A 27,303-nucleotide genomic window follows, 5' to 3' on the forward strand; every position below is an offset into this window, starting at 1 on the left:
GCGGAAGGCGATCCGGAGGGCGGCGGATGGGCGGCCGTCGGACTCTGCGGGTCTTGGGCGCCCCCGCCCCGCCTCTCCCTTCCGCCGCTTGCGCCTCCCGGGGTTGGGGCGAGGCAGCCTTCGCGGAGAGCCTGGCGCGCGGGGGGCAGCGCCCTTCCCGGGCCGGGGAGACTCGGCGGCCTGTCGAAGGTTGCAGCCGGGGCGGCCCAACTCTGGGGCCGGGCCGGCCGCTTGCGCGAAGGAGCCGGGAGATGCTGCGCCCGGCCTCGGGACGCCTCCCCAGCGGCAATACCTTCTCCCGCCGCCCCGGCCGTGGGGCGCGGCTCACCGGGGCCCTCTTCCCGCCCCCGTCCCGCACAGGTGAAGCCGAGAGCCGGAAGGTCTCGGGGGGCGTGGGCGGCTTGGAGGAGCCGGACCCCCGCACTGCTGCTTTGGGGAAGGGGCTTCCCTCGCCTTCTGCCGCCCCGGAGACGCGCCGCCGGGCCTTTTGCTACCAGGTAGTCTTCGCCGCAGGGCAGCTGCCTGTCCGGGCCAACTCGCCGGCCTCGGGGCCATCTCTCTCCCTCGCCCGGCCCTGCTGCCTGGGTCGGTCCCGTTTCTGTCCCTCCTCGGGCGAGGGGCTCCGCCCGGGTCGCCGCAACATCCGCCGGCTGGACTTCGGGGCTGCGGCCTCCAGGCTCGCTGCCGGGTGCAGAGAAGCCGCTGGGGGTGGGGGGCGCTCGGGGGCTGCCAGGGAGCCCCACTGGGTTGAGCCCCCAGGCCTTGCCCGCCCCTCAAACAAGGGGGGCCGGGTTTGGGCTCTCGAGCGTGAAGCATATTTGCTCCCTGCCTTTCCTCGCAGGCTGCCCTGTCCCGGCTCCCCCCTGCCCCACCTCGGGCGGCTGGCCGGCCGCTTCTCTTCCTGGAGCTCCTCCTGGATCTTCTAGGCGAACCAAAGGAGCCTCGTCCTCAAGGCATTTGGCGTGGACGTCCCAAGGGGTCTGTCGGGGGGCGGGAGGCAGCCGGTGGGGAGAGGGAGCAGCCCAGAAGCTGCAGGATTCCTCTGGCCCGTCTTGATGGCCTCCCTGCCGGCTCCGTTGGCCCTGTAATGTCTGTGCTGTGGCAGCTTGGCTCTCCGTCCTGCAGGTTGTGGCCGCAGAGCTCTTAGGTAGAGAACCTAAGCTATCTGCACCTTGGTTCAGAGTCAGAAAGGGCAAGGCTTTTTTTATTTTTTTATTCATTTTATTCATTTATAACAAAATGTGAAAATGCAAAAGCAAATAGTAGGGGAGAACAGTAGAAAAAGGGAAAACAAAGGTGGAAGGGGAAGAAATAAAAGGCATTGACTTCTGACTCTGTTGCAGTAAAATCAGACATTAAAATCAAATCTCAACTTTCTACTTTTCTGTAGTAGTATGCACTAGGCTAGAGGTCCCCAACCTTTTGGGCACCAGGGACTGGCTACGTGGATAGAGGTTTTTCCGCTGACTGGAGGGGGCATGGTTTTGTGTGGTGCCTGCATCCCGAGGATGGGGCTTTGCTTGTTTGCGCAGACCAGTTGCTGACATGCCATGGCCCGATACTGGTCCACGAACCGGGGGTTGGGGACCCCTGCACTAGGCCATTTCTGTATCGGCAAATCAGTCTAATCGATAAAACCCAAAATCATAATATCATTTTTTCCACCTCAAGCACAAAGTCCAGAAGCAGCTTCCAAGTAGAAACTTATGTTCATTTCTTTTGGCCATCTCTGCTAATTCTATCAGCTTTTGTAACCATTCGTCCATGGTAGGAATCGAGGCATCCTTCCACTTTTGTGCATAGAGCAATCTTGCTGCCATCACCATATATAAAATCAGAGTTCAAATTTTTTCCCAGTTCTTTTTCCATTAGGCCCAGAAAGAAAGTTTCTGGTTTAATCTTTATGTTCACTTTAAGAATTTTCTGCATTAATATATGAATCCTACTCCAATATTTCTTTGCCTTATCATATGTCCACCATAAATACTAAAAAGTCCCTTCTTTACGTTTACATTTACAACATTCATTTGAAATACCTTTATACATTCTAGATAACTTACCTGGTGTTAAATACCAGCGCTACATCATTTTGTAAAAAAAATTCTTTTAGGTTACATTTTGATGTGAATTTTAAGGCTTTTATCCACATATTCTCCCATTGTTCAAACATCACATTATACCCAAAATTCCTTGCCCACTGGAGAAAGGGCAGCAAAAGGCTTAATTGGGTAGAATCCAGTTTGTGCAGAATTTTATTTCAATTATTTCATTTATTTATTAATCTAATCTAATAGCCAACCCCTCACCAAAGGCCAACTCTGGGTGGTCCTTGTCCTCAAGGTAGCATTGATCTGGTGAGCCTTTAGGAGTGGGCAGGCTTGGGAAATATCAGTTCTGATCCCACCCAGATTTTGAACATGGACAGAAGTGCCTGAGAGCAAGATTTGGGGGTGTGGAGGTTTTGGTCAATTGTTTGCTCCAGGAATTGGTTCTATGCATTATTCTGCCCTTTCTTGCATGTGCACCTTTGCGTAAGGTTTAAAATTCAACTCTTCCCTGAGTCCTGGTCCCCACTCAAGAAGGAAACCACAGGGCCAGCAGTGGTGTTCTACCTCAGAAAATCCTGGGGAAGGGCAAGAAGAGAAGTACAAAATTTCGGGAGGGAGTGTTGGGTGGTGGGTGTCTCTTTCCAGAGGCAGTCTTCCTCCGTGCAGGGAAGTGAGGCACATGAGGCACTCTACCAGGCAAAGCAGGGGTGGCTGGTCTTTCGGAGAGAACGGGAGAGAACAAGGCAAGCTGCCTGTCCTGGGTTGGCCAGCTGTTCTCTGCTGGATGCCCAGGGCCATCCTGGGATAACTCTGAGGGAAATGGGTAGCTCAGAAATTTGAAAAATGAACAAACAAAATATTCTGGCCTTGTACTGCCAAGGTGGGAGGAACTGCTGGGTGCAGTGTACCTCCTGTCCTGGATCAGTCAGAACTCTGCCCAGATCAGGCCAAAAAAGGGCCCCGGGTTATTTGCTGTCCAACATGGGCTGTAATTGGGGGTCCTGACAACAGCTCCTCCAGACTGGCTACTCTGGGTCAATTTTGGTCCAGGCTGCATGTTTACCAGTGTAGTTTGGGTCTCTAAGACTGCTCCAGTTCACTGGTCAGAGGGTTTCTCTGCATCTCCTCAGGAGCTTTGCCTGGTCTCCAGACGAGGGCCTTTCTCAAAAAGTGAGGGCTTCCAATATGGCTGTAGGCGGCCAAGTTACAAATCCCCCTCCTCTGAAAAGGGGCTCCTTGAGATGAAGATGAAGAAAAGGGACAAAGATGCTCCCCGTCCCTGAGGTGCTTTTCAGCATGCAAGTTTTTCTCTAGTCCTGAGGTTCTCACTGAGCCACCTTTTAAAATAACATTTTTAAAATGTGGAATCTGCTTTATCTATCAACATTTTGACTGTGTTTCTGTTGATAAACTCCAAGTAAAAACCTGGTCGGCAATCTACCCGTGGAAAATATAGAGAAGGCCTCATAACTTTTCTGTTGTGTGTTTCTTCCCCTTGAGACACTCCCAGGATTCCCAGCAGCTGGGCTCTGCCAGGGAAATCACTGATAGTTATCTTGAGCTGCTTTGCCTGTTCTTTTGCTAAGGGGAGTAATCGTGGACTGACTGTGGCATGCCACGGCTCCCACACAAGCCTGCCTTGATGAATACACTGACGCTGCGTTTACAAGACGCTTGAACAGGAAAGGAACCAAATGGACTGGATTCCACAAGCTGAATGGTGGTGCAAATTTAAGTCCGTGGTCTTTGGTGGTTCTGCCAACGCCCCTTTGTGGTTCATTATCTTCCCAGCTCCAGCCTCGACTTGTAGCAGGAAGTCTGCTAAGCAAGAGATGAGAACATCTGAAGTGATTTAGGACGAATCTGGAGCTCTGAGCACAGTTTGCTCTTGTACCAAATTCCAAAGAGTCTTGAGTGGATCATGACAGGGTGAGAGGACAAAACACAAGACATTCTGCAGGGCAAATAAAGCAACTCCCAGTTCGTTTATTAAACAAATTTATATGACCATCCAACTCACATGTTGACTCCTGGTGGCTTACCACTTTAAAAGTCCACAGTATGAAATCCCAAATATCTCCTTATTTGCATATCGTAATTTATGTAGATCAGGTGAACAACATTTGGACACTCAGAGCTGCATTCAGTTTGGGGAAGGGTGGAGATTATTAGTTTGGTCGCATCCTTTCCCCACCCTCACCCCCACCCCTGTTTTAGGGAAAACATTTATGAGGACTTTATGATTAAATGTTACAGCATTTCAAAAGCCAGCTGCTGGTTTATTATTTCATAGTTTTTTGTAGATCATACATCCAGTGCATTCGTCTTTATTGAACATTGTGCCTTGAGGCTAACAAACCTCCCTCTGGAATGTTTGGTTTGAGATATGTTTCTTCTTCTAGGGATTTTTTGGGGGGATTCCTGCTAAAAATGGTGGAGGACTGTTGCCCCCTTAGGAGAGGGGTCAGGTCTGCCTGATTGCCCTCCTTTGTGGTCCATCCCGTTCAGCTGCTGCTGTCTCTCAGGGCATCCTCACCTCCCACTCCTATGTGGTAGGCCGTTCAGATCCAGATCCAGAGGATTTGGCAGAGAATAAGCCAAGGGCCAGGCTGATGCTCAGGCCAATGAGTGGACCAGCATTTTGGGTGCTTCCATCCCAGCCATTGGCTCAGGATGTGTAACTAATAACAGCTTTTTGGGAGGCAAGGGCTTCATGAGCTTTCCTTGGAAACCTGGTCAACTTGTGCCTTTGGGGCTTCTCAGGTGGCGCTCCCTTGGCCCAGACATCTGCCATATAATCTAGGCATAGTCCTTGGCTTTCAAGTGCTTGATGTATCAATTTGCAAACATTTATATTCTTACTGTATTCCGGTGGCAGTTCTTACCTGATAGCATCCTAAGTTTGGAAGGGACTTGGAGGCCTTCTAGTCCAACTTCCTGCTAAGGACAGAAATCCTGAACATCCCAGAAGAATGGTGTCCAGCTTTTGTTTTAAAGTCCCCATGATCCCAGGGTGTGCCACTGCTCAGTAGCTTCTGTAGTCAGGAAATATTCAAGTATTTCCAGATTGGATCTCCCTGAGTTTTCACCCATTAGTTCAGTGATGGCAAACCTTTTAGAGACCGAGTGCCCAAACCGCAACCCAAAACCCACTTATTTATTGCAAAGTGCTAGGGGCGCATCAGCATTATAGTGCCCTGGCGGGGGGGGGGGGGAAAGTGCCACTTCTGGCATGCAAAAAAACCAGGGGCGCAAAAATGGGCCACTGTGCTGCAAGGTGCTGCACCACGCAAGAACGGGGAAGGGCTAGTGAGTATCACATAGGCACTAGCCCCTCTCCATTTGCAGCACGTGCATGCTCGCAGCCTTCTGCACACACACACGCATGTAAAATGTTTCCCCCTCCCTTTTCTTCCAGTCCACCAATTGACAATGGTTGGTGACCTCTGCTCTACCATCTCTACTCAAGCTTGCTAGTTAGGCGCTTCACCTCCTTTGTGCTGGGCGGGGCTCCTGCTCCGGGCAGTGGTGGAGGCCTAATGGACCTGCTGCTGGTGGTGGCGGCGCACGTGCCAACAGAGAGGGCTCTGAGTGCCGCCTCTGGCATGCGTGCCATAGGTTCGCCACCACCGCATTACCTCTTTTCCCAGCCTTGGGCTCTGTGCGGTAAAAGTTCACATTGCAACAGCCCTTTGAAGTATCAGGTGTGGGGCTGACGTTCATCCCTCCCATCTGAGAATGTGGCAGAAGAGTTCCTTGCTCTCTGTTCGCTTGTCTCACAGTCCTGGTTGTCGCTGCATGCAATTTATTTATTTATTTATTTTATTAAACTTCTATACTGCCCTTTTCCCAAAGGACTCAGGGCGGTGTACAGGGCAATAAAATGTGACATACAAAAGTTAAAAGAGAATTAAAATAAACATAAACCCTTAGTCCAGGCCGGCCTGTTCAAACAACCAAGTCTTCAGGTCACGGCGGAAAGAGCGAAGGTCGGGAGCCATCCGGAGCTCAACAGGCAGTTGGTTCCAAAGGGCTGGCACGCCCACAGAGAATGCTCTCCCCTTGGGGGCCGCCAGTCGGCAGTCCCTGACCGATGGCACCCTGAGGAGGCCCTCTCTGTGGGAGTGCACAGGACGAAGGGAAGTTGACGCCGGCAGCAAGTACTCCCGTAAGTAATCTGGACCCATGCCATTTAGGGCTTTATAGGTCATCACCAGCACCTTGAATCTCACCCGGAGGGCAGCTCGCGGAGGAGAGGTGTTACATGGGAGTATCGGGAAACCCCCATCACAACTCGCGCGGCTGCATTCTGCACCAGTTGGAGCCTCCGAGTGGTCCTCAAGGGTAGCCCCATGTAGAGAGCATTGCAGTAGTCTATCTGAGAGGTCACAAGCGCATGAGTGACTGTACGCAGGGCATCCCGGTCCAGATAGGGCCGCAACTGGCGCACCAGGTGAACCTGGGCAAAAGCCCCCCTGACCACAGCTCCTACATAGTCTTCCAAACTGAACTGTGAGTCAAGGAGGACACCCAAGTTGCGAGCCCTATCTACGGGGAGTAACACCTCACCTCCCATAGTTAAAGATGGAATGAACTGAATTTCCCGAGATGCAGGTACGTACAACCACTCAGTCTTGTCGGGATTAAGCTGAAGCCTGTTCCTCCCCATCCAGACCCGGACCGCCTCCAGGCAACGACATCACATCGAGGGCATCACTGGGGTGGTTTGGAGTAGAGATAAAAAGCTGGGTATCATCAGCATACTGATGATACCCCACTCCAAAACCACGTATGATCTCACCCAGCGGCTTCATATAGATGTTGAAGAGGAGAGGTGAGAGGATCGACCCCTGAGGAACTCCACAAACGAGAGGCCTCGAGGTCGACCTCTGCCCTCCTGCCAACACCGACTGCGAACAACTCAGGAGGTAGGAGGAGAACCACTGCAAAACAGTGCCACCCACTCCCAACCCCCTGAGGCGCCGCAGTAAGATACCATGGTCGATGGTATCAAATGCCGCTGAGAGGTCTAATAGGACTAGGACAGAGGAACAACCCCTGTCCTGAGCCCACCAGAGATCATTCACCAGCGCGACCAATGCCGTCTCCGTGCTGTACCCGGGCCTAAAGCCCGATTGGTACGGGTCCAGGTAATCAGCTTCTTCCAGGAACAGAGGGAGCTGATGCGCCACCACGCTCTCAACAACCTTCGCAAGAAAGTGAAGGTTGGAGACCGGACGGTAGTTGTTCAAAATAGCCGGGTCCAGGGCAGGCAATTGTCTTGCCTCTGCCCAAGTCCTGCAGTGAAGAACAACTTTCTCCTTTTTAGAGATTTTTTTCCTGCCGTTTAGCCAACATCTGCTTCTTTGCAGTCTCCACCCCTTGATTCTCATCCAGAACTCCAAGGTATTAAAAAAGCTTTCTCTCTTCATCTTTGACATGACCACCTTTCTGCTTTTTTGAAGACTTCTCTTAATCTCTATTTCAGCCACATAGTCCCATCTCCTTCAACTTTTAAGTCCCCTGACTTTCTGAAAATTCTTAAAATATGCCCAGATCTGAAAGCAGCATTTTGTTTCATAATTGTTCTACCAATTCAGGATAGAAACTTGGCTTTTTAGCTCTTGTTTAGCATCTGATTCTTTTAAAAGGTAAAGGTTCCCCCGCACATGCATGCTAGTCGTTTCTGACTCTAGGGGCTGGTGCTCATCTCCGTTTCAAAGCCAAGGAGCCAGCGCTTGTCCGAGGACGTCTCCATGGTCATGTGGCCGGCATGACTGGATGCCAAAGGCGCACGGAACGCTGTTACCTTCCCACCGTAGTGGTCCCTATTTTTCTACTTGCTTTCGAACTGCTAGGTTGGCAGAAGCTGGGATGAGTAACAGGCGCTCACTCTGCTATGCGGCACTCGGGATTCGACCCACCAAACTGCCGACCTTCTGATCGACAGGCTCAGCGTCCTAACCCACTGAGCCACCACGTCTCTCCTGATTCTTTTAAGATGCCTTAATCCTTTTCACACCTATTTTTCCCAAGTCTCTCTAATTTTTTTTGTTCCTAAATACGTAACTTAGGCCTGCAAATTTTTATCTTGGCTCAAATTTTTAAGTAATGAAGATCCTTTTAATGTGGTATAGCTGAAACCAAACCTTCAATGACATCTGTAAAGCTCCAGTTGATGTTAGAGGTTGATAGGGAGGCTTCAGTGCTCCCCACATCTGTGGCAAAGGAAAGAGGGCGGGGAGGCTTCTCAGCTTGGGAAAAGGCAAAATTCTTTAGCAGTCCGGAGGGGAAAGGAGATATTGTGATGAAAGATATCCGAATGACAGCTGGCTTGACCCTTTTTTAGCAGCTGCCAGGAGGTAGACTGGCTTCAGATTACAGAAGAATCCCTCGTGGAGGGCATTGGGCATTGTGATCAAGGTTAATCTTGCTGAAGTCTTAAAGAAAAGGTGGGATATATAAAACTAAGCATGAATCTGGATGTGGTATGGAAAAGGATATCCAATATTTATAGAACCTTTGTTCATCTTGGTTTTTCCATTTGAAGGATAAAATTATTCAGAGAGTTGAAAAATAGCAGGAACGCTAAGTAAACTTTATGTAACATTGGAGTTCTTGATTTTAAGGGATTGATTGATTTTAAAGACATTTAATACTTAAAATTAAAAATGTTTAATTTTACCTCGGACTGCAAAGATGTGGATTTTAGTTAAATAAGCAAGGATTCCCATGGCAGGAGAAGTGAATGGAAAAAGGAGTCTGATGCAGCTGGGAAATAATGCATAATGCAAAAAGTCATGGAGGCTGCACATAAAGCTGAGCATCGACACTCAAAAGATTGAAAGAAGCCCATTCACCAAGGAAAGGAAGGGCCTGGAACTGCAGAAATGGCCATGTCAGAGAAGCAACTGTTCTGAGGGAGAGATCGGAAGGGATCGGAGCTGTTCCAGGTGACCAGCAGCATTTCGGCTTCCAAGAAGTGTGGCTAAAGGAGGTTTATTTACTTTGAATCACTTCTCCAGGACAAGAGGAACTGTTTTCCAGTGGGCTGAAGGAACTCTGACCTGTTAACCACGACAGATTCTAGAGATTGTTGGAGAGCAGATGTTGTCTCTGACTTTTAAAAGGACAAAGAATCCAGGGCTTTATGAATGAGGCAGTCTCATGCTGGGTACCTGGGGTGTCTGCAGAGATCCGTAAGCACCTTCAGCAGCACAGGGCAGCAGTTTCCAGAAACCAGCTTGGTCAGATCACAAATTCCCTCGTGCGGCTTCCTAAAAGTAAAAACAGATGGACAGTGGAATCGGTAGCCAAAGAATGGTGGGCTTTTCTTTATTGGACAGGCTCAAGCGGACTCTGGACTTGGCGGCTGCTCCAGTTTCGATTCTTTCCTTGGGCAGGGATTGGCCTCTCTGCCTCAAGAGTCATTTCTGCCGTTGTAGGAATTATGTACGATAATGTAGGAATTGCTACCTTGAGAGGAGAAGCTCCTCAGGGAAGTCTACTTTAGATATTTAGTAGATAGGGAGGAAGAAATAATGCAGTGGAAGCTGAGAGAGGAGAAGGTGCAGCTTCCCCTGACTCTGCTGTGTGAGATTCCTATGAAAGGAGGGAACCTCATCCTCAGAAAGTTGCTAAAATGGGACTTTATCGCCCTCTCTAATGTTAAGGCAATGAAATTTAACACATGCAGAGAGCTTCTTCCAGACATAAGCAAGATATATGACTTAAGCATTTACCTATGGATATGGAGGCCACGAGCATGTGCACCTTGAAACCTCTGCAGGTGGGGCTGGCCAGAGTTACAGTTCCCCCTTTTACTCTCCCCAAAACTAGGAGGGACCCTTCTGGAGACCCTTTCTCAGCTTCCACCCCTCATGTGGACTTTTTCTTAACATCAGACTGTTGTGGAGAGTCCGGTTCTTCCTCCTCTCTTGTAAGGATTTCTCACAGCCCATTGCAAGGAGGGACACATGAGGCCAGCTGCCAGTCCATCTCTCTCTGTGTGTCTCCTCCTCATGTAAGGGAGCCCAAGTCGAGGAAGGATACTTTTGTCCTGTCTCCTGTCTGAGGAGGAAAAAGGAAGTCACCCAGGCATGGAGGAGCCATAGCATCCATAGGGAGCTGGATGTTCACTGATGGGCTTTCCTATCTGAGGCACATGTTCAAAATATCTTGGCCAAGAATTAGAAGACTATGCTTCCAAAATTTGGAATCTCAACCTCATCAGATGAAGATCCAACTTAGAAATGAGAAATTTCCTAACAGTGAGAACAATTAATCAGAGGAACGGCTTGCCTTCAGAAGTTGCTGCATCACTGGAAGTTTTCAACAAAAGATTGGACAACCATTTGTCTAGAATGGAATCAGGTCTCCTGCCTTGGGCAGGCAATTGAATTAGAAGACCTCCAAGGTCCCTTCCAGCCCTGTCATTGTGCGATTCCACAAATTCTAGATCTTCTCTAGAGTCACAAGCACAACAAAGGTAGTCTCAGTCCCTCTTCCCTATCATAACCCCCTTCCAGTATTTCACCTGTAGTTGCAGATGACTTCCTTAGAAGGAAAAGCTGCATGTCTTTATTTAATTATTAAATTTTATATGCCACCCATCTCCTCTCTAAGATAACTCTCAGGGTCTTGGTCTGGCAAGAGATCTCTTCTTGCCCTTGTTAGACTGATTGTTAGGCTAATCCTTCTTCAAGAGCAGCACAAAATATTCCCATATTTATCTTGCATGTGGCATATTGGGGGTGGGGGTGGTAGCAGAGTGTCTCTGTTTGAGCATATGTTTGGAAAGGTCTTCTGAGCAACACATTATAAAATTGCGTAGGTTGTGTTGTTGGAGCACTCTTGTGTCCCCTGAGTGGCGGCTGTTTATCTTATGCTTTGAGGGGAACCCAGTTTCCTTCTATTTTGCTCCCTGCTGTAAATATTCCTACAGTGATGTATTTGTCCAACAGGCCACATCAGCGTGGACAGCCATCCCTGGATTGCTTGGCATCCTGGCAGTTGAGCTGAGGATGGCAGCGCCTGCCCAGTTCACCCAAAAGCAAGGCAGCCAGTAAGCAAGATGGTGGGTTTAGGGAGCTGCTGGGGGTCCCCACTGTGGCTGCGGGGAGGAGCAGCAGCAGGAGCCTTTGGTTCTCCTCCCAGGCAAGGGCTCTTCCTTGGATTGCAGAGGGGACACGAAAGCTGCTGGGCAGCACCATGGCCTGGCGCTTTGCCCTCAAGAGGAGGATGGCTCATCTTCTCTGCTGAGGTCGGATAGAGCCTTCTCGCCTGTCCGGCTGCCAGCTGCCACTGCAACTGTCACTGTCCAGTGTGGAGGCCAGGTGTGTCTTGATGCTCTCCCACTGTTCATTTTGCACCGTTCCATTTCCAAGGCCCTAAAGGAGGGCTCAATTCCATGAGCAGCTCCCCAAATGCCCCCAGTTCTTGCCTCTGTCTGAAGGCTCTGGTGGCCCTGAAATTGGCAGGCTGATAAGAGGACATCAACTCTCTCTGCCCCCGAGATGCAGTTCCCCAACCCTCTCCATGTTGGATGAACCTCAACAGAGATGGCCCCTCAGACCAGCCCTCCTGTTACCGCCCCAGGTTTCCAGCTTGCTTTTCTTGCTTCTGCCCAATGTTCATGTTCCTGGGCAGCAGTCGGGCTGCAGGAGGTTCTTGCAAGACTTTTCCCTTTGTCTGTCCTTGCCACTGCAGCCAGAATTGCCCACTCCCCCAGGCCCTCCACAGCTTTCCATCCTCCGAAATGATGCTCAGGCTCCCAGGGTTGGGTCTGCATGCAGGCTGCTCAACAAACCGCTCTTCCTGCATTTTTCCATCTCACATCTCTGACTTTTCTGAGCACCTTGCAAGATGGTTTTTCCTTCATGGCAGCTTAGACACCTTCCCCCTCCCCCCCCAGATTTCTTCCTTTGAAGCTGTTGGTGCCATCCAGGTTGTGTGCCTCAGTCCCCCACATCTCTTTTATCAATAAAATATCTTTCTACCTCGTCCCAAGCTTTGCAAAACATTCACCCCCAACTTCCACTTATTTGTGTCCTCCCTTTTAAACTTAAACATTCTTCCTCTTCTTAAAAGTAAATGGAAGGTTGTATGAATTGTTCCAAATCCACAGCATGTAAATCTAAGAAATAAATATGAACATTTTCAAAGTGCCATTGGTCCTAATCTTTGAGCGTAATTATTCAAAGAAACAAATTCAGCTTTCCAGCTTTGATATGTTTGCCATTTTCTGAATTAAAAACATTATTTCACTTCCATTCATATTACCCAACTTGAAATCTATCTGGCCAAATTATGTTTGTGTTTTAGAACAAGATCCAGAATCAGGTACCTTGGTCCCTGGGATGGCTATAAAATATGACTGTTCTTACCATTTCTGACTGGAGTTGGCCAGTCCATCTCAAGATTTGGCTCACATTGATGGGCCCTTCTCCACTGGAGGATCGAGGCCTCCATTGTTTGGACAAAATGCTTGGAAGTCCACATTCTGGTGGCTTCCCAGATGTTGCCTGAGCCAAGTTTTCCATTGCATTGTCCATTCTGAGTGGGTCTCATTGATTTCAAGACCCAAACTATGTATGTATCAAATGTTCACATTTGATAGAATAGAACTGGAAGGGACTTTGGAGGTCTTCTAGTCCAGCCCCCTGCTCAAGCAGGAGAACCTATACCATCTCAGACAGATGATTGTCTAGTCCAGGGGTAGGCAACCTTGGCTCTTTTATGACTTGTGGACTTCAATTCCCAGAATTCCTGAGCCAGCCATGCTGAGGGGAAAGGGAGAGGTTTCCAAGCTGAGCCATGCTGGCTCAGGAATTCTGGGAGTTGAAGTCCACGAGCCAAGTAAAAGAGCCAAGGTTGCCTACCCATGGTCTAGTCTCTTTTTAAGAATCTCCAGTATGGAGCGCCCACAATTTCTGAAGGCAAGCTGTTCCACTGGTTAATTGTCCTCACTGTCAGGAAGTTTCTCCTTAATTCCAGGTTGGTTCTCTCTTTGTTCAGTTTCCAATCATTGTTTCTCATCCTGCCCTCTGATGCTTTGGTGAATAATGTGACCCCCTCTTCTTTGTGGCAGCCCCTCAAATACTGGAATACTGCTATCATGTCTCACCTATTTTTTTCTTTTCTTTAGACTAGCCAAACCCAAGTCCTGCAGCCGTTCTTCGTACGTTTTAGTCTCCAGGCCTTTGATCATCTTAGTTGCTCTTCTCTGAATTTTTTCCAAACTCTCAACATCTTTTTTATGATATAGTGACCAAACTAGGCTGCAGTATTCCAAATGTGGTCTTACTAGGGTTTTATAAAGCGGTACTAATACCTCACGTGATCTTGATTCTATGCCTCTGTTTATACAACCCAAGATTGTATTAGCTTTTTCAGCTGCTGCTGCACACTGCTGGCTCGTGGCTAAGTCCACTAAGACTCCGAGGTCCCTCACACAGTTACTGTTATTGAGCTAGGTCTTGCCCAATCTGTACTTGTACCTTTGATTTTTCCTACCTAAATGTAAAACTTTGCTTTTCTCCACATTGAAACTCATTTTGTTGGATAGGGCCCATTGTTCAAGTTTGTCAAGATCTTTTTGGATCCTGAGTTTGTCTTCTGGGGTGTTGGCTACTTTTGCCAGTTAGGTGTCATCTGCAAATTTGATGAGTTCCCCTTCAATTCCCTCATCTAAGTCATTGATAAAGGTATTGAAGAGTACTGGACCTAACCTTGTGGTACCCCACTGCTTACTTCTCTCTATGTGGCTGTGGTGCCATTGAGGATTACTCATTGAGTACGATTTGCCAGCCAGCTACAGATCCATCTGGTGGTAATGTTGTCTATTCCACCTTTTTCTAGTTTACCAAGGAGTAGGTTGTGGTCTACTTTATCAAATGCCTTTCTGAAATCTAAGTATACTGCGTCGACAGCATTTCGCAGGCCTACTAGTTTAGTCACTTTGTTGAAGAATGAAATAAGATTGGTTTGGCATGATCTGTTTTTAACAAACCCGTGCTGGCTACTGGTTATAACTTTGCTTCTGGTTGTTCTCAGATCTGTTTTTTTATTATCTTTTCTAGGATCTTCCTATGTATTGATTTTAAACTACTTGAATTATTAGAAGAAAAAGTAAAGAGTTTTGAGCAAAGTGAGAATCCCCAACCTAAACAAGAAGACTACACCCCAATTGAACACAATAGGAAACAAACAGCTTCCATAAAAAACAAGCCTACATATGTACCTACAGAGCAAGATAGATGGAAACATGTCAGTGAAGCCCCTCTGGAACTGAAAAATTGCTTTCATAGCCTCCCCCTAGAAGAAAATATACAGACACTCACAAAAGAGTATTCATCAATATTTTTTTTAAAAAAAGAGGCCCAAGCCAGCATTCCTGCGACAGGAAGAAAAGTATTCCAGATTTCCCTAGGGGAAAAAAAAGGCAAAAATTCAATTCTTAGGGAAAGAGAAACTATACTCTGCAGAACAGGCAGTCAATCTAGGCCAGGGAGCAAAAATCAAAGATGTAATTGAGTACCTTACACCCCCCATGGACTACTACCCCTTTCTTCTCCTACACGTGGGGACAATAACACAATGATGAATCTGTAAACAGTAATGAGATTACGAACAGCTAGAGAAGAAAGTTAAAGAATTAGGAGTACAAGTGGTGTTTTCATCTATACTTCCAACAAAAGACCAACATCCAATGAGGGAGCAAAGGATTTAGAAGCAAACCACTGGCTTAAAAACTGGTGTCATCAAGAGAACTTCGGTTTCCTAGACCATGGTATGCATTACTTAGATGAAAGGCTACTGGCAAGGGATGGACTGATAACCAATCACATGAGGAAGGGAGTAAAGAGAAAAAAGAAATAAAGAAAAACATAATGAAATACAGAGAAATAAAAAGGATGTGAATCCTAGTTTACAAAGTAGGAGATATAAGAAACATACCCAAGACCAATAAAGGACTCAAATGCCTACACACGAACCCTCAAACAGGGTGAACATAAAGTATTAGGACATGAAGGCCGATGTGATATAGTTGCCATTACTGAAACTTGGTGGGATGAAACTAATGACTGGAATGTACTGATGGAAGGATACACTGATAGAAGTTCAGACACATAACATATTTTGCAAGGCACTATAATGTCAGTCTCTCTGTCCATGAGTTTTTTGTTTGTTAAAAAATTAAAAATTTCTAAAAATTATTTTCCCTGTTTTGAATTGTCGGTTTACTTCTCCCACTGCCCTACTGAAAGGAAGTGAGGGCTGCTGGGAAGAGAAGGAATCTGGCTTTGGAAGGCTTCCACCCCGGCTTGGCTTCTGGGGTGAGACCCAACCAAAGAGAGGCTGGCCTGCTTCGTTCCTCCATTTTGCCCCACCAAGTTGCTCCGTTCCTTGCTTTGGGGGAGAGCAGCACTTGAGATAGAGGGAGCGTGGGCTGCTGGGTTGTGAGTTCAGTGTCACACAAATCCCAGTGCCAAGAGTCCTCACAATTTGCGGGCCATTACTTGAGCCCGAAATAGTGGCTGCAGAGGAATGTGCAAGTGACCCAGAGGCAGATGGGGTGCTGATCCCCACCGAGTGCTTTCAAGAGTCTTAGAACTGAAAGGAGCACCAGAGTGCAGCTCAGGTAGGCATCCCCACCAGCACACGAAGGGATCTGGGGATAACCCCTCTTCTAAGACTGGGCAAAATCCTTGTCTTCCATGCCTGGCCTGCTGGGACCAGTCTTAGTCTTTGAGGAGGTCTCCTCACTGCTAGGCCAAGAGCAGGCAGGAGTTTGGGGCCCTGGGCCGTTGATGCCCCTTGCTGTGGATTCAGGTGCTGCTTCTGCTCCAGTCAGGCCATTCCACTGGAGCTTTTGCTTGGCAGGTGGGCTTTTCAGGCAATCTCCCAATAGCTGTCCTTCACAGCATGCTGGCTTTCTGTTTATTCAGGGGCTTAATTTAAATACAGTAAAGAACAGCCCTCAAGCGCTGTGTTGGGGCACTGTGGGTTTAGCAGAAAACTGGTGGTAGACACATCTTTGAAAAACAAAGAGACTGTTGAGAGATCACATTGAAACTGTGCATCACTTCTGTCCCAAAGGGGCCACTGGGTGTCTGCTGAGGGTTGGCAGATTCCATGCTTTACCTTACAAACTGATTGGACCACACCTGGTATGGCCAGAGGTACCAAAGTGGCTCGACTGTTTTGCTCTGAGCAGGGCTGGGGCAGGGCAGGGTCTGATTTGGGGGAAGGAGTTGGCTCCAGGAAAGGAGCAGCCCCCCCGCCCCCCTTATGAGTCTCTGCTTTTACCCAGGGAAGGGAGGAGTGCTGCTCAACCTCTTTCTCTCCTTGTCTTCCAGAGCTCCTACCCAGTCTGGGAAGATTTCAACTCAAAAGCCACGAAGCTCCACTCCCAGCTGCGGTGAGTTCTCCTACCGAGCAGCTGCCATTGGCTTCCTACCCCAGGGAAGCGAATTGCTCCTTTTTGGAAGAAGTCGTTGTGGTCTTTGTGCCTCTTGTGCTTTATTTTGATCCTTGTTGCTGTTGTATAGTGGGCTGGTTATTTAGAAGGCTGTTCAGGGAGCTGGGCTGTGGGAGACCGTTTTTGCAAGCAGTCCATGATAGGCAGGAGCTTTGGATTCTGAATTTCTGCCAAGGGGCCCTGGCTGGCTGAGCGTCTCAGGCCCAATCAAAGGTGTCTGTTAAACGTGCACAGAGGTTTTGGTGTGGGGCTTGTCAAAAAGTCCAAGTAGATTAAGATTAGCATGTCACTCACACTCACACACACACACACACACACACACACACACACGTTGATACTTCTGGAGAACTGGGGCGGTGTGTGTTGGGTGCAGATTTTTCAGGACATAATGTTCCCTTTTCCTTGCTGGAGATTTACAAATGGCAGCACCCAGAAATCTCTCAAGCAGACTCTCACAATTTTTCTATACTGGATGTGAGGTTGTTATGTGCTCCTTCGCAACCAGTGGCAAGTTCGCCCGACCAATAGCCAGCCAAGACAAAGTTGTTTTGTTTATTTTAATAAGCAGGGAGAGAAGCTATCAAAGGTTGGTTGTCTCATTCATCATCTCAAATCAACATCTTTATACATTCCTTGCACCGTCCGCCCATCCCTCCTGGTTCCCCATCGACTGAGGTACTATGACTGCCTTCTACGTATTTCCTGCTAGATATTAAATCATATATCTATGTGCGTTTAAATTAAGAAATAATAGATGCAAGATGTGTCAAATAATATTCAATAGAATATTGAGCATGTTCTGTTTGTTTTTGAGTTCTGTTTATGGCTTGATAGAACAATGGGTTCTTTCCCGTTTTTCCATTCAGTCCAGCTTTAGTTTTCCTGTTTTTTAATTTGGTTTGTCATTCAGCTAACTATTTCCTCTTGCAGCTACTTCCTCTTACCATTTTAAATTTGAACATCTTTTATTTACTTTTATCAATGCTAAATCCCCACGCAAGTCCTGGATTGTCTCTGTTGATGGCCTTGCATTCTCCTCCTCATCCCAGGCTGGGCCAAGTGGAGGTGGGGGCTGCACCCATTTCCTTGATGGTTTTATTGGCTGGAATTGTTTATATCTGGATAACAATCCTCACACAGTAGCTTTCCTTTCTAAACAGAAATTCAATAAATGTTATTTTAAAATGACCAAGGAATTCTGGGGACTTTCCCAGCAAGGCCAGGCAGGGAGGAGTCAGGCATGCGGCTTCTGGGGTAGCCCCAGGCACAGAGCTGCTCTTTAAGTGAAAGAGGAGGTTAAATATTTTAATTAAATCTAATGACTTCTGCAGCACCCTCTGTGTCTTTGCTAGCACTGGCGCAGGGGTGCAGGCTGAGAAGCCCCCTCAAAATGAGCCTCCCTGAAGTTTGGGGGCTTCCTCTTTCTAACCCTAAATCTCTCTCCTTGCATAGGAATCCCCAACAGGCAACTTTGACCCAGATGAAGAAACAGAAAATGTGCAGATGGCAGAGGGGGGGATGGTAGTAGGGAGAGAGAGAGCTTGCTAATCCACCAGGAAGCAGCTCAAGGCTCAGAAGGGTCTCCATAGACTTGAACACTGGGCCTTAGCTAAGGACAAACAGGGTGGCCCAATTGCTTTGTGATTCCAGTGAGTTGGGGGTTCCTGACCCTCCCGCCTCAATCTGGTCAACCTGTTTTGCTGACCCATTACCCTGGAGTCTGTGGGTCTCTTTAGGGAGGTGTTGGTGACTGCTGTTGTGTAGATGGGTTACTGTTGCTGCTGTGTTGAGGCTATGGAGTTGCACACCATCACTCAGAGTGAGGGTCCTTAGCTCAGAGGCAGCTCAACAGAAGGGAGGGAAGGCTGCGATAATGCTGGAAAAAATAAATGGAGAATATAAAGCACTGGATGGAAGAAGAAATGAGGCAGGAGCAAAGAATGGGAATTTGTGGGACATACTTGATACAGAATAGAACAGAACAGAACAGAACAGAATAGAGCTGGAAGAGTCCTTGGAGGTCTTCTAGTCCAGCCCCCTGCTCAAGCAGGAGGTCCGATACCATCTCAGTCAGATAATCGTCCAGTCTCTTTTTATAAACTTCCAGCGATGGAGCGCCCACGATTTCTGGGAGTAAGCTGTTCCATTGGTTGATTCTCCCCACTGTCAGGATGTTTCTCCTTAATTCCAGGTTGCTTCTTTCCTTGATCAGCTTCCAACCATTTTGTCCTTCCCTTTGGTGCTCTGGTGAACAACCGGTCCCCCTCTGCCTTGTGGCAGCCCCTCAGATACTGGAACACTGCTGTCATGTCTCCCCTATTTCTTCTTTTCTTTAGACTAGCCAAACCCAAGTTCTGCAGCCGTTCTTTGTACGTTTTGGTCTCCAGGCCTTTGATCATCTTAGTTGCTCTTCTCTGAACTTTTTCCAAACTCTCAACAACTTTTTTGTGATATGGTGACCAAAATTGGCTGCAGTATTCGAGGTATGGTCTTATTAGGGCTTTATAAAGTGGTACTTCGCGTGATCTTGATTCTATGCCTCTGTTTATACAGCCCAACATGATATTAGCTTTTTTGGTGGCTGCTGCACACTGCTGGCTCATAGTTAAGTGATCATCCACTAGCATACCAAGGTCCCTCTCAGTTACAGCCTCCAGGCCAGGTCTCGCCCAATCTGTATTTGTTCCTTTTATTTTTCCTGCCTAAGTGTAGGACTTTGCTTTTCTCCACATTGAAACTCATTTTGTTGGATAGGGCCCATTGTTCAAGTTTGTCAAGATCTTTTTGGATCCTGAGTTTGTCTTCTGGGGTCTTGGCTACTCCTGACAGTTTGGTGTCATCTGCAAATTTGATGAGTTCCCCTTCAATTCCCTCATCTAAGTCATTGATGAAGATATTGAAGAATACTGGCCCTAAGATGGATCCTTGTGGTACCCCACTGCTTACTTCTCTCCATGTGGATGTAGTGCCATTGAGGACTACTTGTTGAGTACGGTTTGTCAGCCAGCTACAGATCCATCTGGTGATGATGTTATCTATTCCACATTTTTCTAGGTTACCGAGGAGTACATTGTGGTCTACCTTGTCAAATGCCTGATTGAAATCTAGGTATACTACGTCCACTGCATTTCGCTGGTCTACTAGTTTGGTTACTTTATCAAAGAATGAGATCACATTGGTTTGGCATGATCTGTTTTTAACAAACCTGTGCTGGCTGCTAGTTATGACTTGGTTTGTTTCTAGTTGTTCGCAGATCTGTTTTTTTATTATCTTTTCTAGGATCTTCCCAGGTATTGATATTAAACTGATTGGTCTGTAGTTTCCTGGGTCCTTTTTTTCCCTTTCTTGAAGATGGGGACCACATTAGCCCTTTTCCAATCCTTGGGTAGTTCCCCGATTCTCCAGGATTTGTAAAAGATGTGGTGTAATGGTTCTGAGATAACATCTGCCAGCTCTTTCAGAACTCTGGGATGTAATCTGTTGGGTCCTGGTGATTTGTATTCATCAAGGTCAGATAGGTGTTCTCTTACCATTTTCTGAGTGAACCAGAAAGATACCAATCACAGAGAAGAAGCTGGACCACATAGGAGATGAAGATGACCCACAGCTGGCCCTGTTCAAGGACGCCCGACGCAGGAGGCAGTCAATTAGGAGTAAACAGAGGAGGGCAATGGGGCTTCTCGGAAGGAGGCAGAGAGAAGCCACGCCCTGAACTCTATATAAGGGGAATGTCTGGGAGGGCTGGTTTGCTGAAGGCAACCGCTCAGATGGTTCATGTTTCTTAAAGCTCCTGTTTCTTGGTTCGTGTCTTGTTTGTTTTTGTAGCTATAAATTTGGCAGGCATAATTCCAGCCTCTTGCCGGTTGTAAAGGGGTTGTCCCTGCCTTTTCTGCAGGGCCGGTAGCAGGCTGGTACAGAACAACTGTAGAGCTCATCTTTCCTTTTGAATGCTCAGCTCAGTGGGCATCTGGGTCAACTCCGGTAGTCTGTTTCCCTCTCAGATAGACAGACCAGGAGAGAATAGAAAAGAAAGAGGTCCCCAGACACCCCAGGTCCTGCTTGGCCTCTCTCCTGGGGACTTCTGTTCAGCCCCCTTGACACAACTGCTGTCCTGGGCAGATCCATTGGGGCTGGTAATGGCCAGAAATCGACCAGCCAGTCTTTGGAGGACCAAGACAGGCATTTCCCTCAACCCCCATAGCATCTTCTGTAGGCCAGAGGGAAACCCAGGAGGCATTAGGATTCTCATTTACTGCTTTAAGGACTGGGAATTTGCTGGAGCTTTCTAATGAGGACTCCCATTTTCTGGAATTCTCATGAGGGGCTACTTTGGAGAAGTGGCTTTGCCAGGGATTTATAGATTTATAGATTTATAGATCATGTAGTAGCGTTTGTTGATGAAATTATATTGTAATCTGACTTCATGTAGATCAGCTACAGCAGGGGTCTCCAGACTTGGCAACTTTAAGACTTGTGGACTTCAACTCCCAGAATTTCCCAGCTAACTTCTACTGCAGTTTTTGCATTGCCTGTGTATCCCTGCTCCATAAACAGACCTGTCTGGAAGCAGGCTCATGGTTGCAGCTCATTCCTGAGGCTGGTGGATACCTACCTGGCCCAGAGCCAGCATGCTTGGCGAGCATCTCTCCCTGATGGCTCCTGCCCATCTCCGGCAGGGAATCAAGGTCACCTGCCATGGCCCTGGACTGGCAGAGCCATTCCCTGCCCTCCCCTTCAAGGAAAGGCAGACGGGCCACCTTTTGGGTGGCTGTGATGACCCTGATGGCCCAGAGATTGGAATGCAGCATTGCAGGCAAACTCCAGCCACAGCCAGGAGTTCAATCCTGATGGGACTCAAGGTTGACGCAGCCTTCCATCCTTCCGCGGTCGGTAAAATGAGGACCCAAGTTGTTGGGGGCAAGAGCCTGATATTTGTAAACCAGTCAGAGAGGGCTGGAAAGCAGCATTCCCCAACCTTTGTGGCTGGACAGCCTGGCAGAGGGAGAGAGGGAAGCTGGCCACGCAAGCAGCAGGCTCGTGATTGCATGCGCCAGCCAGCCATTCACATGGCCCATTTCCAAACCGGTGACAGCCCAGTAGTGGACTGCAGCCTGTGGTAGTTGGGGACCCTGCTATAGGGATTATACAGATTTAATTTTTAAAATCCGTATAATTATTTCTTTACTTACATTTTAATCCTTGGAGTCAGAAGTGTACTTATCAGGAGGTTTAGGTGTTCTGCTTGTCCAAAGGTCTCTATAACTTTAAAAAATTCCCCACTCCAACGTCTCTGGAAAGTGGGGCAGGCAAACTCTGCCGTGTCCTTTAAGCAGGCTCTGCTTGAGGCTCTGGGCTTCATCTTTCTCCCTCAACTGGCTTCCGAAGTACAAGTGGGTGATTTCTCCCCTTTTTCTTTGGCTCACCACCCATCCCTGAAAATGAGGACATATGAGGCCACAATTTCTACACTGGAAACCCCCTTTGAAATTGGATTTATAATGGTTTTGTTAATATTTGTAGCTCAGGGTTGAAACGAGGGCTCCTCAGTGCTCTGTGAGTTTGGTGATTTTCTTGCAAATGTTTCATTACCCAACTAGGCAACATTATCGGTGCTAGGGAGTTTTCTCCATTCCGTACTTTCACTGTGCCAGTTCCGAGTAGTCGTTTTCTCTGTAGGCAGACAGTTCTTCGGAGCAAAGTGGTCTCCTTGTTTTCGGGCTGGCTTGGCGCTCCCGTTGGCTGCCCTCTCTCCCAATCGATGAAAGTACCACAAGCCTCCATCCTAGGCCCAGGACTCGTCAATATCTTCATCAATGACTTAGAGGAGGGAATTGAAGGGGAGCTCATTAAATTTGCAGACGACACCAAATGGGCAGGAGTAACCAACACTCCTAGAAGACAAACTCAGAATCCAAAAAGATCTTGACAAACTTGAACAATGGGCCCTATCCAGCAAAACGTGGAGAAAAGCAAAGTCTTACATCTAGGCAGGAAAAACCAAAGTTACAAATACAGATTAAACAAGACCTGGCTTAAAAACAACAACTGTGAGAGGGACCTTGCTTACGATCACTTGACTATGAGCCAGCAGTGTGCAGCAGCAACCAAAAAAGCTAATACAATCCTGGGTTGTATAAACGGAGGCATAGAAACAAGATCACATGAAGTATTATTAAAACTTTATAAAATTCTAGTAAGGCCACACCTGGAATACTGCAGCCAATTTTGGTCACCATATCACAAAAAAAATGTTGAGAGTTTGGGAAAAAATTCACAGAAGAGCAACTAAGATGATCAAAGGCCTGGAGGCTAAAACATACGAAGAACAGCTACAGGACTTGGGTTTGGCTAGTCTAAAGAAAAGAAGAAATAGGGGAGACATGATAGCGGTATTCCACTATTTGAGGGGCTGCCACAAGGGAGAGGGGAGTCACGTTCAACAGAGCACCAGAGGGCAGGACAAGAAACAATGGTTGGAAACGGTTCAGAGAACCAACCTGGAATTAAGGAGAAACTTCCTGACGGACAATCAACCAGTGGAACAGGTTGCCCCCAGAAATCGTGGGCGTTCCATCACTGGAGACTTTTAAGAAGAAACTGGACAGTCACTTGTCTGAGATGGTATAGGTTCTCCTGCTTGAGGAGGGGGCTGGACTACAAGACCTCCAAGATCCCTTCCAGCTCTATTCTATTCTATTCTAAAGTGTTAAGGAGGATTCTGAGAATGCCAAGATGGCTGGAGACCTTGCCCTCTGGGAACAGCCCACTTACTTTACTTTTTTTTACTTTTACTTTTATTTGATTTCTATACCGCCCTTCTCCCTAGGGACTCAGGGCGGTTCACAGGGCATATATAAATAGTGATACAAAAGTTAAAAGGAAATTAAACCAGTGCCCAGTTAAAAAACAACAATAATAAAGTACTAAAAACACCAATTTAAAAACCCATATTCCCCCATCAGGCCAGACCAGCTAATTCAAATAAGTGGGTTTTCAGCCTGCGGCGGAAGGATCGGAGGTCTGATGCCATCCGGAGCTCAACCGGCAGTTGGTTCCATAATGCCGGAGCGCCCACAGAGAAGGCCCTCCCCCTGGGGGCCACCAGTCGACATTCCCTGACCGGAGGCACCCTGAGGAGGCCCTCTCTGTGGGCACGTACTTGTCTTACCGGTCCCCACCTCTGCCTCCCAACACATCTGCGGGGAGCACTGCCCACCTGCTTGATCTGCAACCACTGTCTTGTGGTCACGATTGTACATGCTCCTTTTGACATCTCCCAGCCCCCGCACTCGCCCCGCTTGTTCTGTACCAGCCTGCTACCGGCCCTGCAGAAAAGGCAACCCCTTTATAAACGGCAAGAGGCTGGAATGACGTCTGCCAAATTTATTACTACAAAAAACAAACAAGACACGTACCAAGATACAGGAGCTTTGAAACGCTATCTGAGCGGTTGCTTTCAGCAAACCAGCCCTCCCCAAACATTCCCTTTATAAAGAGTTCAGGGCGTGGCCTCTCTCTGCCTCCTTCCGAGAAACCCCACAGCCTTCCTCTGTTTACTCCTACTTGACTGCCTCCTGCGTCGGGCGTCCTTGAACAGGGCCAGCTGTGGGTCACCTTCATCCACACTGTCAGGCTCATGTCTCCATGGTGACCAAGTGGGAGGGGCCTGGCTGAGGGCTATCATCAGCAAGGTCTTCAACACCCCCCTCCTCCTCTGAGTCGTCCGACCCAACTGCCGAACCCACAGGCTGACCCTGAATCACAACACCGCTCTCTCCCTCTATATAAGGCCCAGCACTTGCTGGATATGCCTGGCCTGGCCGCCCTCTTGTTGCCATCGTTCGGGGCCCTCGGTCTGGAAGGCCTTATGTTCGTCTCCAGGACTCTGTGTTCTCACAGCAGGCAGCCTCAGGAAATCCCTCGCTTCCTCTGCTCTTTGGCACAGCCGCCTTCCGCTTGGGGTGACTGAGGTGGAGGGGCAGAGAAGGGTCAAGCCCCTCTGATCCCCTCTTGTTCGAGGGCTGCTGCCAAATGCTGGTCAGGGCATGGAAAAGGAGAGTAGCCTGCCCGGTTTCTTCATTTCAAGCCTTGTGCCTGAAGCTGAACCAAGGTGACATGCATCCTCCGGACTCGGTCTAGGTCTGCACAGGATGCTCAGCTGCAGCCCTCCCTACAACTTTAAGAGGAAGCTTAATGTATTTTAAGTGTATATCTTAAGAATTCTGTTTTCCTGGTTAAGTGTGTTGGAGAACATTGAGTTTGTGTCTCAGAGTGGAAGGGTTTGAGCTCTTGATCATAACCCAGCATTGGCAGGGTTCATGCCATGTAGAAAGCCACACTTAACTTGCCATTGTGACTGATGAAGCTCTTGGACTAGAGCCAAGGAGTCCCAGATTCAGCTTATCCTCTTCGGCTGAGCCTGGATTGGCCTGAGTCACCGTGTCTCATAGCCTAACCAGAGTCCCTGCATTATGGTGAGGAGGTTTGGCCTGGCCTGGAGCTAAAATGACTACGGAGCTACTTTTTAATAACTTGAAGCATGATAATTGTTATTTTACTTCTGTTTACACTTCTTTCATTTTCTGAGGAGGTTCAGATTTTATCTTTGAGTTGTTAGTAGTGGGAGGTTTTGGCAGATTATCATTTTAGTCCAAGGTTGTTGCATTATGGAATGCCACAAGGTTGCCTTCCACACTGCATCTGCTGACAGGGGTTTGGCTGTCAGGAGGAAGAGGTAAGGAAGAGAAGAAATTTATCAGAGAATCTGTACATTTTGAGGGTGATGTCTTGAATACAAGGGATGTGTCTTAAGAGCCGTTCTGTGAGTGTTGTAGGGAAGAATATAAAGTAGCTAGTTTCCAGGAAACAGAAAAGTGAACAAAGAATAATTGGAGTTTGGACTGCAGTTTGGCAGAGAATGTTAAGGAGGTTGTAACAAACTTCCCCTCAAAGCCAACAATGTGCATTTGGCTACTTTGACCTCCTTAGAAAGTAACAAGAAGAAACAGGTGTTTTTCTGCTAAGTCTGTGCATAGCTTTCAAAAAAGATATACTTTGTGAAGTACATTAGTGTGGGGGGGGAAGCATTAAAGCCGCTGCATCCTTTGGGATGAATGATTGCTCCATATGCTGCCTTCTCACGTGTGTCCTTGCACTACAGTGAGGAAAACAAGAGAATAGAAACGATGCATGCTAAACAGAGTCCTCTGCTTGTAAGGGGTGCCTGCCAGAAGTATGTCTGCAGAAGAGGTTCTGGTCAATTATCTCTTTCAGATACACGTATTGAAGACAGGGATGGAAGTGCAAGAACATGAGAAATTAAGAACACTGGGCTTGATTGGCTAATCAACTTGCTGCAGCTCAGCGCAAGTTGATGCTTTGGCCTGGAAGGTCTCAATAGCTAGGTCTCAATAGCCCGGGTTTGCCCCCGTCCCCTGGCACCCTAGAGAAAGGAGAGGAGCCCTGAGAAGAGGAACTTCACTGTGGGAAAAGCCCTTTTGCGATAAGCCATGTCTTTTTGTTTCACTTGACCTGACTGTATATTGTCCTGGTTTGTGCCATGCTGAAGTTCTGTAAGGAGTCTTTTCTAGCCAGCAAGTGTATTTTATTTTTTTACTAGGGAAAGTCTGGCTGAAGGCAGGTCAGTGGGTGTTTGGGCTGGTGAGAGGAATGAGCCCAACCAGGAAATCAACTCGGCAGGCAGTCTAAATCTCAGATTCAATAAAATTGAGATTGGCTATAAGAAAATAATTTCACAAGTCTTATTTTGGGGTGCCTCCTTTTCCTTCTGCCCCAGACAATTAGGGAAGGGTCTGCCTGAGCCCCTTCTGAAGGTTATTTCCCTGCTTCAGAAAGCTGCAGCCCCGTTTGCCCAGGAAAGAGCTGCCGTCCATCTCTGCCAAGGTTGCCTTCCCCATGTCTTGTCCTGCAAAGGCTCCCTCTCGACCTGAGCCTCTCTTTCTTCCTAGGACCACCATATTGGCTGCAGTGGCTTTCCTGGAGGCCTTCCAGAGAGTGGCAGACATGGCCACCAACGCCAGAGGTAAGGCGATGTGTGGAGCTTTGGGGAGGCAAAATGGGCTTGGAGGGGAGTTTTGTTAATCCAACCCCAGCTAGGCCCAGTTCTGCGAATCACTCTCCTTCCGGCACTATCCGTGAATTTGGCTGTCTTCCCAGGATGGAGCGAGCGGCTGCCTGCCCACAGGGCTTTAATTGGGGCTCTTACCCGAGCCCCCCCCCTCACTCTCAGACTAGCATGATCCACAGTTGGTCCCTCCATTGTGTGGATTGGATTCCCAGTGTGAGAAGTGCACATATTTCTGTTCTTATTTTGGTGTGGTGCTTTGGTTCCTGGAGAGGTTTCAGCCTGAGAAATGAAAATTTCAGAGCACATTTTTCCTGTTTGAAGTCTCAGAGTGAAGAGAAGTGGCATGCTCAGAATTTCAGTCTGAATTGCAGATTGGCTAGCGATGAGGAATTGGATGCAATAACTCTCTCTGAGGAGCATCGATGTCTCTGGGTTCTTGGTCAGGGCTCTGCTGATGCTGCAGAGAGTGGATTTCTGCTGCAGGATTAGTCCCTTCCCTCCCCATGCACAGATTTCTTGCACCAGTGAACATATTGTGTGTGTAAAACAGGATGCTCTGAACAGGCACTGTCATGTGTGTGTTTCTATGCATTCATCTGGCCTCAGCCAGAAAGGAGATTGAAGGCAGGGATCCTTTAAAAAAGCCACAGTGTCATCAAGAGGAAGATCCTTAAAGGGGGAAGGGT

At 48.0% G+C, this 27,303-nt stretch overlaps 2 protein-coding genes across 4 annotated transcripts in view; one reads left to right on the top strand and one right to left on the bottom strand.

The window, feature by feature from the left end:
- MTSS2 (MTSS I-BAR domain containing 2) overlaps positions 1 to 27,303 on the top strand; it is a 51,224-nt gene that overhangs the window by 174 nt on the left and 23,747 nt on the right. For all 3 annotated transcript variants that reach the window (XM_083370452.1, XM_083370453.1, XM_083370454.1), the window contains exons 2-3: positions 16,409 to 16,470; positions 26,499 to 26,572. In XM_083370452.1, coding sequence (XP_083226578.1) covers positions 16,409 to 16,470; positions 26,499 to 26,572 — 136 coding nt within the window. The remainder of the gene's footprint in view (positions 1 to 16,408; positions 16,471 to 26,498; positions 26,573 to 27,303) is intronic.
- The window catches only part of FCSK (fucose kinase), a 129,821-nt gene continuing 120,867 nt past the window's right edge, over positions 18,350 to 27,303 (bottom strand). The window contains exon 21 of the mRNA XM_083370446.1: positions 18,350 to 18,406. Coding sequence (XP_083226572.1) covers positions 18,365 to 18,406 — 42 coding nt within the window. The 3' untranslated portion in view covers positions 18,350 to 18,364. The remainder of the gene's footprint in view (positions 18,407 to 27,303) is intronic.

This window comes from Vipera ursinii (assembly GCF_947247035.1).
Source record: "Vipera ursinii genome assembly, chromosome: 10".
Lineage (NCBI taxonomy): Eukaryota > Metazoa > Chordata > Lepidosauria > Squamata > Viperidae > Vipera > Vipera ursinii.